General features: G+C 39.0%; 1 protein-coding gene across 3 annotated transcripts in view; it reads right to left on the bottom strand.

The window, feature by feature from the left end:
• MMP16 (matrix metallopeptidase 16) overlaps positions 1-13659 on the bottom strand; it is a 158849-nt gene extending 145190 nt beyond the window's left edge. For all 3 annotated transcript variants that reach the window (XM_085537238.1, XM_015855974.3, XM_085537239.1), the window contains exon 1: positions 13263-13659. Coding sequence is in view for 2 of the 3 variants with exons in the window: in XM_015855974.3 (XP_015711460.2) it covers positions 13263-13394 (132 nt within the window). In the remaining variant the exon portion in view is untranslated. The remainder of the gene's footprint in view (positions 1-13262) is intronic.
• Positions 13660-14851: the final 1192 nt, after the last annotated feature.

The following is a 14851-nucleotide window of genomic DNA, read 5'->3' as shown; positions in this document are numbered from 1 at the left end:
TGGAGAAAGACACTTTCATTTATGGTGTCTGAATGGCATTAAGTGACAAAAGGCAATGAAGCAGAGAAGTCAATTGATGCAATACAATACAAAATTTTGTTCTAATGAGATAGTTATCGAATTCTTAAAGTAGACAGACTAATATGAAAGAATAAACATTATAGTTAATAGTTGTCAGTAGAGACATCAGCTTCACTGAAAAAGGAAAATTACAGTTAGACTGAGAGTATAGAGCAAGGAATGAATTCAGTCCATTACTGCTGATGACATAAGTTAGACTACATAAGCCCTTTCATTAAGTGCTTAGAACACTCCTCAAGTTAATTTTTCTTTCGCCCCTAGTATTCTTTCTGGAATTCTTTCACAGTGGTCACTCTTTCAGTGGTATTACACTTCCTTTTAATGACAAGTTTCAGTTCACACACAGAGATATTTTCTCTCTTCTTCTTTTTGTGCCAATTTTAACCTTCATGTATTGGCTGAGATTATGGATTTAAATCACAATATTCATCCTAGGTATTCACTATAAAAATATACACCTCACTGACATCATTAAAATGTTGGGTGATTCAAGGCTTTTGAAACAGCTTGAAGTAAAATACTATATCCAATAAAACTAATGGCAAAATTTGACGGATTCTATTAAGTGTGAATCTCATCAATGCTTTCCAGACAAGACCTCTTGACATAGATATTCAATAAAGATAATAAGTAAAAAAGCAAACGAGTAGCATCTACAAGTAAAAGAAAACAGAAATTGTGGGTGGATTCCTTCCTTTCTGTCTTTCAACTGTTTCTCCTTATTGTTGAAGCATGGTAATACATGCAAAAGCATACTAAGCATGTTCACACTCTTCTTCATAATTTTGAAGGCTTCTTTCAATGGCTCTATGAACTCTTCGCTCCAAAGGGGGGAAAAAAAAAAAAAAAAATCATTTTTAATTAAACAATTTTCAGGCACACATGTAGCTATTTTGCCTAAAAAACAAGTTTAAATCTACAAAGTACTTTATTTGTAGGATATTTTAAAGTTAAAAGTACCACTCCACCCTTTTCTAGCTATACTGTTAAGACTAATGGGCATGATGAATTTCTTTATTGTGTTAAAGCTTTAACATTAGAGAATCTACAGTTGCTTAAGACTCTTCAGTCCTCAGCCACTCATAACTTTTACTAAATATCACCAAATGCATTGCTTTAACATTTTTAAAGCTTGCTTTCACCTTAAGAATCATGTCCTGGTCTGCTGAAAATTCATAGAGGGAAGAAAATATTAATAACACACATACACATACAAACACATACAAACACACATACACACATGCACACACAAAAAACAACAAAAATAAAAAACACGCTTGAACTCTTACAATGAAACACAGGTTTTGCTTTGTTTTGATTAAAACTGAAGAATATATGTGCACAGAATTTAAATCTTTTGGTCCAACTTAAACTGACATCACCTCCTTAGAAAGATCTTACATTTAAAGAAGAATTCTCTAATATCTCAATGGAAAAGACATCTAAGCAATTAATCTACGAAGAACAATGACTCTATCTTTATCTGACAGCTGGGACAAAAAGTGAATACTCCTAGCAGCAAGGAAAAATGATGGGATTGTTCATAAAGGAATGAAAATACTATTTTTTTTCTCTAAATGAGCCTGTCAGTTCAAAACAATAGAGTAGAACTAAATATTACAATGGAAGATCTTCAGGAATAAATCACAGATGTAATCACTCTTCCTTTCCAAATGTAAGTCGAAGAATCAACAGTATAACTATCATCTCTATAATTACATGACAGCAGAAAACTCAGTGAAACTGTACATCAGGTAGCATACTCAAGTATTTGAAATTTTGAATGTACAAGGAAGTAAACAAGCAAACATAAACTGGCCAACAACTCTCTTATTCTGACCCAGTCACCTTCAGGGTTCTGAAGGCCTACAGGAAATACTGTAAACAAATCAGTGAATTAACATATTTGACTATGATGACATCCAAATTCTAACACAAAAATGCAAATTTCCATTAAATTAACAGAAGTATTTCTAATAAGCTAATTATTCTTTAGGGTCCAAGACTCTTACACAGAGTACCTCTGTAGTTTAGCATGTTGCACACCGATTTAAACAGCTCAGGCCTGGTCTCATTTAAAAATATTTAAAATACACAAAATCTGAAGAGGTAAGAAAATGTTATCCTCTGACGTTATGATAAACATTTAATGTGTGGGGCATGAGCAAGAGACAGTACTCTACAACAGTGCAGTTCTGTTCTTGGCCTTGTCCTGCTGTGACTTGAGAGGATCTACTTTACCAGAGAACAGCAAACACGTCACTAGTCACACTATTCTGGAACATTATCTAAAGGTCAAGCAAGACAGACAACACAGTCTAAACAGCACCAGGTACTTAGGCACTAAATGAAAAGCACCCATGCAGAGAGAAGGAATTCAACTCCAAATCAAGACCTCTGAATCACAGCATCTACCTCAGAGAGCCCCATACCTACAAGTGCCTTGACAACCTCCCCCCTCAATGAAATCTGGAATAGAATTCAGTTACCTAAACAGAAGTGCCTGGTGCCATATGAAATGACTTAGGACACACAGTCTGCCTTCCAGTTGCTAACCTAAAAAGAGGAAGCATGTATAGGTCCTGTGGTATTCCTAACTGGAATCAACTTTGGCCAGAAGCCAAAAGAGAAGTCTACTGAAAGGAACACTACCAGTTTAGTTTTCTAATGTACATTTACCAAAGTCTTTTCAAGTTCAATTTTGAAAGTCCCATTGCTTTAGCTTTTAAAACTTGACTTTACAAAATACCAGCAAATACATAATAGTAACCGATCCAGCACTAGTAGACAAATAGGCTCTTCAGAAGTCTTTCTCCATCTCTAATATTGATGATTTTATGGTTCAGTAATGACTGATGTTTTTCCTCAGCAGCAGGCTGTGCAAAGACAAGCTGAAGAAAACAAATGAAAAGCAAACAAACAAGCAAAACAAAACAAACAAAAAAAAATGAGATAAGAAAGGAAGCAAGGAAAAGTTATGAGAAAAGTGGAAGAAGTTTATAAGGTGAACTTAAGATGCAGGTGCCTTAAAGAACATTCAGATTCTAATTCTATACTTGATATTTCAGTATAGCAAATTGTTTATTCCCTCAGTGTCTCATGTTGAACTATAGATATTCAATAACAGAGGTATGTGAGCAGCAATTCTGCCTATTTACAATGTCTAATAAACACATTAATACACAGAGCAGTGGAAGTCCAATCTTTTATTACATTTCATAAAAGCCCACTTGTGTTAAACAGAAAAAAAGGTAAAGATACTATGATAACCGTATCTAACATGTTACAACATGAATGTTTGTAAAATGATTATTTCACAGCTCACTTGCTTAACAATAAAGCACTTTTTAGTTCTTATCATTATGCAACATTTACAGTTTGATCTGAAATCCATTTTATTATTTAAATGCATTTTCAACCAGACTAGTTGATTTCATATTTTGGTATCAAGAGTTTTCTCATTCAAACTTTCCTTCTGGAACAGAATGTGATACACTGTATCCTTCAGTTCGCTTACCACATCTTCTGTGTTATCCTACTAACTACATTCTCTAACAAGTTTTAGTACATATATTAAGGAAAAAAAAAAAAAAAAAAAGAAGAAGAATAAAAACAGAAAACCTAAAAGAGAAGAAGAAAAAAAAAAAAAAAAAAAAGATTTAAAGTGTTACTATAGACACTTTTGTTTTAACTTTTTCTGTTCGGGTACTTTTTTTTTTTTTTTCTTGAACCACCTTATTACTTCATTATTACGCAGATAACCATACTGAAAAACTGTATGTATTTTTTATGTTATTTCTTTACTGTTTTTTTCTTTTTTAATGAAAGAAGTAAAACTGCCCTCAGACAAATGAATGATGAAGAAACATTCATGTCCCTTTAGCATCACTTCTCTTCTATTGTTCCTGCCATGTATTGGAAAAGACAATAAATAATCTTCAATTACTTTATTGCACATTTGTGGAAGCTAAGATAAAAAGATGATAGCTCTTGCTATCAATATTGACAACCTTGCTATCAATATGAAGACTCACAATGGAACTGGATACACAAATCAGACCTCCAGCCTCCCAATACAGTGCCTCAATTACAAACATCATCTTATTTTGCCTACATATTAAAAAATATATACAACACAGATAGAGATCATGAAAGCATTTCCAAGGATGACATACTGTACAAGTAGGATAGGACAGAAGTGCCAGAAACCAGCACTTCATGATTAATTATTTTATTTATTTATCTATTTATTTTAAGAATGTAAGACAGTTCTGGGTTTTTTTTTGTTTTTTTTGTTTGTTTGTTTTTAATTTATATATGCATAGATATCTAAACATACATATAATTATTTATACAAAAAGTGGAAGAGAAAAAAAGTCTCACTTGCCAAGATCAAAATCATGCTGTAAATTAAGCTATATAAAACTATTATTGCTAGCAATAATAAGTAGCTTTATTGTGTGGGAGATAGATCATTTATTTCATTTGTAATTTAATACATTGCTACCATTCTGCACAGCGTGTAAAACACAGTGTATAGACAAACACAATCTGTCAGTTGCTCTGTGAAGACAGTGGGTCAAAGCAATTTCCTAGAAGGACATCACACAAGCAAAGTCTGAGGTAAGAACAAAAAATCTGACAAGATCATCACCTTCAGATTCGGATATAGTACAAGAAGGAAGCAATTTCCTCTTAGGTACGTTTCATAAAAATCTATTGTCACATTTAAAGGAAGCACTCTCCTTCCCTGTGAAAAGGATGTTTGTTCTTATGTTTTGCTATCTATTTTCCCTCAGTCTATGAGCTGATAACTTTCTGAAAAAAAGTCTCCCCTCTGCCAACCTGTATTTCACATGTGTAAGTGGAGACTTGTCAGCAAAAACAAATGAGATCAATTAAATGAAAGGACTGTGTCTCTACAAGATCATGCGGAAAATATACAATTAAAAATATTCTGAGCTTAGCATTTCTTTCCAAATGATCTATACAACTAGAAAAACAGTTTAATTGTTTCTCAAATGTAAAAATGCAGAACATCAGCTTTATCTACCACGGACATTATGTGAGCAGGAAAAGCTGATGAAAATCCATACCAATTTGTCTTACAGCAGCTACTTTGTCCCTCATATGCACAGCCTGGTATGAACAGTACTGGTGAGTCAATGCAATTAGAGGCTCAAAGTGGACGGCACCGCTCCCAGAGGGAGAAGCAAAGCCACTTGCAGACCAAGCAGTAGCAATGGAGAAACAAATCACCTTCTACCCTGACCCTAGAGTGACAGACATTCCCTCAAGATGAAGCCACAGGGAAGTTGTCCCAGTATTGCTCCCAATGCATCTTCTTTGAATAAACTACAGCACAGTTGCTCCATTCTGCTCAGCTGTTCATAGAATTATAGAATCACAAGGTTGGAAAGGACCTACAAGATCATCCAGTCCAACCGTCCTCTCTACCATACCTACAGAAAAACCACTAAACTATATCTCCTAGCTCTCTATCCAGGCACATCTTGAACACTGCCAGGGATAGCAACTCCACCACCCCCTGGACAGCCATTCCAGTGCATGACACTCTCTGAGAAAAAAAAATTCCAACTTACGTCCAGTCTAAACCTCGTCTGATACAACTTGTGGCCATTTCCTCAGGTCCTGTTTGTTGCCTGGGAGAAGAGGCCAAGCCCCTCCTCATCACAACCTCCCTTCAGGAAGTTGTAGAGTGCAATGAGGTCTCCCCTGAGCCTCCTCTTCTCCAGGCTAAACAATCCCAGCTCCCTGAGCCGTTCCTCCTAAGACTTGTGCTCCAGGCCCCTCACAAACTTCATTGCCCTTCTCTGGACATGTTCCAGGGCCTCAATGTCTTTCTTGTAGTGAGGAGCCCACGACCGACCCTAGCATTCAATCAAAATATAATTAATCAAGAACTAACAAAAAAGGCAAAATATTTGTCATCTAGAGTCACAAAATAATCATCAAATCATATGCTTTGTGAATGTGTTTTGACATGGTGTAATAAAAAACACTGTTTTCTGTAGAGAGAAAGCAGGAAGCTACTTTATATGTCCTATAGAATTGTCAGGGCTTATTGCTTCAGTATGGCCCCATCACAGCAGATTTTAATCTCTGATTTTTCAACCCCTTTTCAAATGTTGAGCTCAAGCCTTAACACTTTAGTTTAGACTGCCTAATGCTTCGCAGTAGAATCAACAGGAGATAAGTTTCCTCATACCCTGAAGTCTTGATCTTGAAATTAATAGATTTTAAGCATGATAAAAACATGTGTCCGAACCCCTATGCCAATTATGTACTGTAATACCACAAAAGGTATGCTAGGAGTATTATAGTCACAGCTGAAGTGCAGATAACTCCTCACCTGGTATAAAACAGCTGTTAATATATAAGCATTATACCAGCAGTTTCAGTTAATAAGTAAAAGTACAGAAATATTATATTTCTATCTCTGTAATTTCTGTCAATTTTAATTCATCACAGAAAGAAGTTGTTACCACTTAATTGCTCTTACTGTACAACAAAGATGCTTATAATGAATGATGATAAGCAGGAACATGAATGAACAGTTGCCAGGCAACCAATAAATAAAGGTTCCAAATAGCGTGACCTCTCTTTAAAAGATAAAGCTCTAATCATAATTATTTTCTCAAATCCCTTTCTGTGCCAAGTAAAATCATGTTTGCAGCACTAATCCTGGTCCTCCTCATGCAAAATGAAACCAAATCTGTCATTTGACATATCACAGTTAACAAATTAAACAGATTTGACCTGTTTCTTCATATTATGGTCAGAAGTGTGGCTTGAGGACAGCAAATAGGACAGACAATAAAATGAAATCTGAAACAGGAAGGTGAGAAGCCTCAAACAATTTAATGAGTGTAATTTAAAAACTTGTATTGTTGATTTAAGGATCTTCAGAAAGTATCAAGTATTAAGTATTAAGTCATTTAGGTTTTAGTTCCACAGTCATGAAGGCAAGAAAGCAAAAGGATGAGACAGACTTTAAAATACTGAGACCAAACACAGCTTAAAGTTGTTTTTAATCTATATAATACCACATTCTCTCTTTGCAAACTCTTACAATTCAGTCTTGCTGAGTGCATAGGGAGAGGAGCCTGGAGCAAGCACTGACCTTTAAGATGAATTCAAATAAAACTGACAAAGAGCAGCGTAAATCTTAAATCAGTTAAAGAAGATGGTGTATCCACTCTGAAGAAACAATGAATGGGAACGCAAACGTACATTGTTCCACTGTAGGATGTCTTCTAAGTAATGGAAGAGCAAAATGCTTGGGCATGTTCAGGGCTTTTTGTTGGGCTAATAAAGTCTGTCTTTATTTTAGTATGACCTCATGTCAGAAAACATTAGGAATACACGTTTTGGTAGGTTTACTTTGCACTAAACGAGGCAGTTACATAAATCTTTTGTTTACTTGCTTTATTTCTTTAGTAAAAATGAGACCCACTAATAGCTGTTATGCTCAAACACTAAGTGTCCAGCAGGTCGAAGGAGGTGATCCTCCCCCTCTACTCTGCCCTGGTGAGGCCTCATCTGGAATATTGTGTCCAGTTCTGGGCTCCCCAGTACAAAAAAGACAGGGATCTCTTGGAAAGAGTCCAGCGGAGGGTCACTAAGATGGTGAAGGTCCTGGAGCATCTCCCCTATGAGGAAAGACTTAGGGAACTGGGTCTGTTTAGCCTTGAAAAAAAGAAGGCTGAGAGGGGACTTGATTCAGGTTTATAAATACCTGAGGTGTGGGAGCCATAGTGGTGAGGCTGGTCTCTTTTCAGTAGTGCGTGGGGACAGGACTAGGGGTAATGGGATGAAAGTACAGCATAGGAAGTTCCGCACGAATGTGCGGAAGAACTTCTTTACGGTGAGGGTGACGGAGCACTGGAACAGGCTGCCCAGGGAGGTGGTGGAGAGTCCTTCTCTGGAGATATTTAAGACCTGCCTGGACACCTACCTGTGTGACGTGGTGTAGGGAGCCTGCTTTGGCAGGGGGGTTGGACTCGATAATCTCTAGAGGTCCCTTCCAACCCCTACAATTCTGTGATTCTGTGAGAAATTTGCAATAGGAATATAAGAGGAACTAGAGTTATATAAAAAAAAAGAAAACTGCCTTGCATCTAAGGTATAACATAGTAGGTCATTGGTGAACTCTTTGGAAAGGGGACCATTTTTTCGATCTGTATTTGAAGAAAATGCAAATAATCCTAAATAATCTGTAAAGTTCCCTGTAACCTAAACATAAAATATCTCGTATTTCATAACAGAAAAAATGCTCTACTGTAATTTTTGTAAAAATAAATTGTTTAAATTATAGCAGAGAATGTATTCTGCTAATTAGTAGCCACCACATTTATTTCTGAATATCAGTTTAGAGTCTGCTTTTCATACAGCTGCTATTTGCCTTTTGTAGTAGAAAAGCATTCAGTGGCAAAACTCAGAACTCAACTGAAGATCACACATATTGTCTGCATCTAAAAGAATGCAAAAGACCCTTTTTAGGACACATGGCACTATTTAAATCAAAACCACATTAATTGCTTCTCCATATTAATTTTTGAGCTTGCATTATAAAAAGTTACAAAAGTACAGTGTTGTGTTTGCAAACCTGTTAACCAAAGCCACTAGCTGATAAGTGTGTTAAGGTGATATTTGAAGTTTATTCCTTTTCAGTTTCCAGATGAAGAACTGTACTGTTTTCAAGCTTAAAAGGCCAGAGCACATGGAAGTAATGGTCATGCATTACCACTCAAGAGGAGCTGCATGCTGAATGTAAAGTTTATTAATAATGAAAACAATGGGGTTCTCAGCTATTTATTGCCATGGAGGAAATCAACTGTATTTTCCTGAAGTTTTGATTCTACTGTACTTTGTTTCACAATTTATTTGTCACAACTCTGAAAATGGGAGGAAGTAAAGGAGATCATTGCTTTAAATAAGTGTTCACGCTAAAACAAGACACATTTTAAGATCCCCCCTATGGATTCAGCTCTATATATTTTGCATTAGAAAAAAAAAACATAGCTTAACTGTCTGCTTAAGAAGAGTGATGATGAAGCATGCTTCGTAGTGTTTACCAAATCACAGACACTGTGAATGAAATTTGTTCTGATTCTAAATACACTTCTTCAGTCAACAGGCTTTGTGCACACACCCAGCTGATACAGCAGCTCTCAGGAATAATACCCAGTATTATAATCCAATAGGAATCTTATTCTAGAACCACGATAACTTCTGACCAAGATAGCATTGCTTCAGTAACCATTTTTCCCTTTATTTACGGTAACATTGTTTCTAACTTTTGTACTGAATATTTAATAGTCGGAAGATGAACTTTTAGGTTAATACCAGCTCAAACAGTACAGCAAAGTTGGCTTAAGGAAAACACAAAAATATCCATATAGTGAAAGATCATACGTTGACACTCCCAGTAACATAAAGGAATTATCACAGAGCAACATGAGTTATTATTACTACAGAGAGAATCTCAGGGGAAAAAAAATAAAATAAAAATCTTTGGTTGGCTCAGAATATCACCACGTATCAAACTGCAGCAACACACTATCTTGTTTTCACTTGTTTCAATTTTATTATTTAAACGTTTGTTTTAATAACAGTTACTCCATTCACTGTTTCATTGATGGATATTTTCTCCTCTTAGCATATGGAAACAGTTTAACAAAGCAGGAAAAAAAAAGTAGAAAAACTTTGCATCCATAGACATATTTTTCCATTACTGCAATTACTCACTGATGTTATGGTTTTGGAGCAATAGTTCAGCACTGAGGATAGGGAGCTAACAACATGCTCATTTTTATCATGACATCTAAAGACAAGTTTCGTCAAATTGCTAATGGCAAACAGTGAACTTTGATAATTAATGCTAAAATCCTTAACAAACAAGAGTTTGCAAATCTTAAGCTTCATCATGATCACTTGAGCTATCCATTCACAATCACCTCTCGTTCAGCTTTACCACAGTCTCTCAATGTAGTTGTGCCCCTCCCAAGTCCTGTACTCCATGGCCCAATAGACTTAGCCATGTCTATCACATATGTGAATACTACGTACATGAATACATGTCATTATTGATAATGCAGCTATCAGTGAAAGCCTGAGGACTTCATCCATACAGATCTTTGGTTAAAAGAAATTTTACAGAGAGACAATACAACCACAAAGTAAGATTAACCATGTTCACACAAACTTGTAAACTTGAGCTTTGTGCTTTTCTTTTAAATGGCATTTTTATGTAATATCTTTGAGCTGCAGTAGTATCTCCTAAGAATTGCTCTGGCGCATAGCCCAACAAATCTGCACTGAAACAAACAAAAGCTCAAAAGTGCTATACAAATGTTTCTTATCAATCAAGTATACGGATTAACTGAGACAGAACAGTAAGAGGAAATAAAGGACTCTGCATTTTATAATGTTCAACAGGTATTATTTGCACTATATTTAGAAACAGGAAATAATAACAAAATCTCCTTTCCAACCATTCTAAGTATTTGTTCAGTGACATTTAATTCATCTAAATACACATCACTTCTTTATGAACTCTACTTTGTGTGTTTATTCCTGTTGCCACAAGAAATGTTTGTCATACATTTACACAATGTACTACCACATAATACTGCACTTGTGCCGACAGGGAGCACTGTACAATAAATACAATGCTACTGCCAACACTTTTGCCTCAAATTTCCCATGGTTTTTTTTTAGTAGTTTTGCTGTTCTCAACAAAAGGAAGTTGCATTATCAGTGCTATCCAAACAGTGTAAAAATGAGAATGGTTGTTCTGGGGCAAATCTCAAGACTGTCTAGACAGGATTATGTCACAGAGAGTGGTCTAGCGAAGAGTCCCACAGGATGACTCTTGAATACTAGAGAAATTGCCCAGAACCAGAACACTTCTCTGGCTACCAACAATCCGTGGAACAAAGACTGTAATATGAAAAGATACCAGGAGAGTTGGCATATGAAGAAATAGGAGCAAGAGACATATTTCAAACAGAAGAAATATATGCTCTCGTCACACAGACTACTTCGTTCCACTCAACAGTGTTTCTGAGTCTTGGTATTGTCTTTCACCCTCTAAATGTGCTCTTTTCCATATGGAAGAGGTGGCAAAAATGAAACCATTTCCCTTCTTTCCTCACAAAACCTCCCCCTGACTGGAGTTGGCCTCCTGTTCCTATTCCACTTGACTAAACCAATCTTTTTCTCCTCCCACACTAGCTCCATCTGCTGCCCGTCTCTCCAGCAGAGCCAGATGCCAGCAAAGCAGACTACTGTGGGAGGAGAAAGTTCTGTTACTGGAATTTCTTCCCTATACCCTGCAGGGGGCCAGCCTGTGAAGCCTGGGGAAGCTACAGGGAGCAACTTCCTCTCTTCCACGCGGCTTCCCTCTGCTCATCAGTAAAGAAGGCAGCTGAGGACAGGAGCAAAAGGATAAAACTTTACCATGCACTATTAAATTTGCAACTTTTATATTTCTATCATAAGTCTTGCAACTGGCCTTCAGACCAAACTCAGCACACTTCATAAACATATAAGAAGATACAAGTCCTGCCCTGAGGAGCTTACAATGAAACAGAAGCAGAGATGTGCATTTATTTGTGATAAGGAATGAGAAAGAGTGACTAGAGTGTAGATGGCAGACTAAATAAGGGCAGGATTTACAATCAGGAGAGATCTTAATGATAGAGTAAATGACTATCTACTTTCTAGATAGAAGCTGAGGTTGTGTGTTAATAAGCAGAAAGGAGAATTGTACGTGGCATGGGAAAATATCAACATAAAGTCTGGAATGAAAGAAGAGGAGGAAAGAAAAAGTGATTTTTTGTTATGTTTGAGATGATCGTACATAAGGCAGAAGGAGAGGTAAGGACTTCAGACTGAAAGGGACAGAGAAGCATCTGCGGAAGCAGACTTGCCACAGTAACAAGAATGAGTGTCACTGAGCAAGAAAGGAGCTCAACATAAAGCAAGCCAGTGTGCGTATGTGCAAGACATTATAACAAGGCACAGGCTTCATTTGTGTGAGAGAAAGCATTGTGAAAACATCAGATGAGAGAGATGAGAAACAGGAATGGGTGAGGGTGATGTATGGGTGCAGAAGAAAGTTTGGAGTGGGATCGGCAGGACAGAAGAGAAGGAAAACAGATCTAACAGAAAAGTGATAAAACGCATGTGAAGTTGAAAGAGCACATGTAGAGAAACACATAACAGGAAAGATGAAATAGAATAGCTGGGGAAAGAGGGAAACACATCACAATGAGAAAGATGAGGAAGAAGGGCTCACTACAGAATGCGTGACAGAAAGGAAATAAAAAGGGAAAGAAGGAGTGGTAATAAGATAAAGACAGCAAAAGATCATTACTTAATAGGTCCAATTATGTAAAAAATACCAAATTGGAAAACTGGGACTGGACAGAAGAGTGACTGGAAACGGACATTCACTGAATTCACACTGTGTCTGTAAACTCTTAGGGTCTGCCCCATCTAGGTTCCCTGTGTTCTAACCAGCTTTTTCACTTAGAAAGCAATGTATTTCCTGGTCCTTCACACCCCCTAACTTTTTTGTTATAGTTGCACCTCTGTTGCATTTGTTTCACCGTTTCTAGTGGCAACTCTTTGTGTTGGATATAAATGGGAAATGCTCGTATTTTGCCGAATACTTGGCCACAAAGAAACGTGCCCACAATTTCAAGTTTCTTTCCTCCTATCCCCATAACACTCTCTTCCGTTTATCCTTCTTTCAGAAATAAAACAATAATAATAGAAATTTTAAAAAGAAAGAAAAAAAGAACGAAAGAAAGAAGGGTGGGGAAAACTCAGCAATACAGCGTTGTCCTGCGTTTCTGAGACTTCCCCGAGCTGCTCCCCAGTTCATCCCAGTGCCCGGGATGAGGTTTCCCATCTCCCACGGGAGAGGGCTGGGTTAGGCAGGGCCGGGAGGGATCTCCCACCGAAACGCATCCCTCGGGCGGGGAGGGAGCGATCTGCCGGCTGCGGGAACGGAAGCCAGCACAGCCGTGTGCCCTGGATGCTGGCTGACATGGCTGGCTGCTTTATTTCATTTAGGGGATACGGAAAAGGGATGGGGGAAAGGGAGAGGAGGAAGCGCACGCTCGCATACACGCACAGGCTGCTCTTACCTCCACATTGAAATACTGCTCCGCTTTGCACACTGTAGTACATAAAATCCAAAGGCAGGTTTGCAAGAAAAACACCCTGGATTGAGACACGAAATCCAACCGGCTTCCAGTGCTGAGTGCGAGTACGATCATAGTGAACTGTGCTTCAATGGATGGAAGGTCTCTCTCTCTCTCTTTTCCTTAAACAGACACACAAACAAACCAGCCCCCTCCCTTGTCGATGAGGAGCCCGTAGCGCAGGTTCACCCACAACAGGGGAGGAGGAGGAGGAGGAGGACCAGACACTTCCCAGATCGGGCGGCGACAGCGGGCTCAGCTCTCGCTCATCCTCACCGCCAGTCCCGTCAGGAGGGAATGTGGCGTCCGAGTGCAGCCGCAGCTCCTACACGGCTCCTCTGCCCAGCAGCAGCAACCGCCTCCCGTGCCCTCTCTCCTCCTCCTCCTCCTCCTCCTCTTCAGCCTCCTCCCCCTCCTCTTCCTCCTCCCACTCTGCTTCTCTGCTTCTTCGTGGGGAAGGCCGGGCGGGCTGGCTGGCCGGCTGGCCAGCCAGTCGCCGGCTCGGCTCGGCTCGGCTCGGCTCGGCTCGGCTCGGCTCGGCTCGGCTCGGCTCGGCTCGGCTCGGCTCGGCTCGGCTCGGCTCGCCCCTCGCCGCTCCCCTCCTATCCAGAACGTTCAGCCGCCATCTCCGTGGCTCCGCCCCTCCTGGCCGGCACCTTAAAGGCAGTGGGTCCGCCAGGCGGCCCTGCCGCGCTGCCTCTGCGTGGCTGGGCTCACTCAGTTAGCCCTCGTCGCTGCCGGCATCTCGGGAGCAGCGCTCGATTCTTCCTCACGAACGGCTTCCAGGCGCCTCCCAGACCCTCTGCGGGGCTGAGCCCACCCTGAGGAGCGGGCAGTGCTGGGCCCGGCGTGATTCGTTCTCTTTGTGGCTCGGAGGAACGTGCAGAATCGCTGCTGGCAAACTTTAGGGAGGGTGGAATAATGGTGGTGCGCTTAAGTGATATAAGTGAGTCGGTCAAAACAATCTGTGGGACGAGTTGATTCGAAATCTATTTAAATGTGCACAAATAGAGAATCGTGTGCTTAAGGGGAAACAAAAGTGCTTTGAAAAAATACGTTTAAAAGATTCTAAGACTCGAAAATCTACAGTATTTCTTTAATTATCAAAACAGATACAAAAATACTTACTAGGTCATGACATGAAACTACTTGGAGATGGAAGGTTTCGCTACAGACAAATGACCTTTTGCAGATAGTTGAGGTTAATGGCAGAACTAAACCACATACAAGTTAAGTTAAATGTACAGAACATTGATAACACCTTGTAGCAGGATGAGGGGATGTAGTAGTTTTTCCATATTTTGGTATCATGAAAGTAAGGCCGTTCTCTCTGGGGAAGTCATGTTCTGCCTATTTAAAGTAGTGAAATTCTTTAAGGAGTATAGCTTTTTGTTGTTTTTTTTCATGTTGATTGCTTTATCACAGAAACAGAGAATGGCTTAGTTTGGAAGGGACCTTAAAGACTGCCCAGCTCCAGCCCTATGCCATGGACAGAGTTGCTACCCACCAGATCAGGCTGCCCAGGGCTCCAT

Source organism: Coturnix japonica, chromosome 2 (assembly GCF_054131305.1).
Source record: "Coturnix japonica strain WE chromosome 2, WE-NBRP24, whole genome shotgun sequence".
Taxonomy (NCBI): Eukaryota; Metazoa; Chordata; class Aves; order Galliformes; family Phasianidae; genus Coturnix; species Coturnix japonica.
The sequence above is the reverse complement of the archived record's forward strand: the minus strand, read 5'-3'. Positions and strand labels throughout refer to the sequence as shown.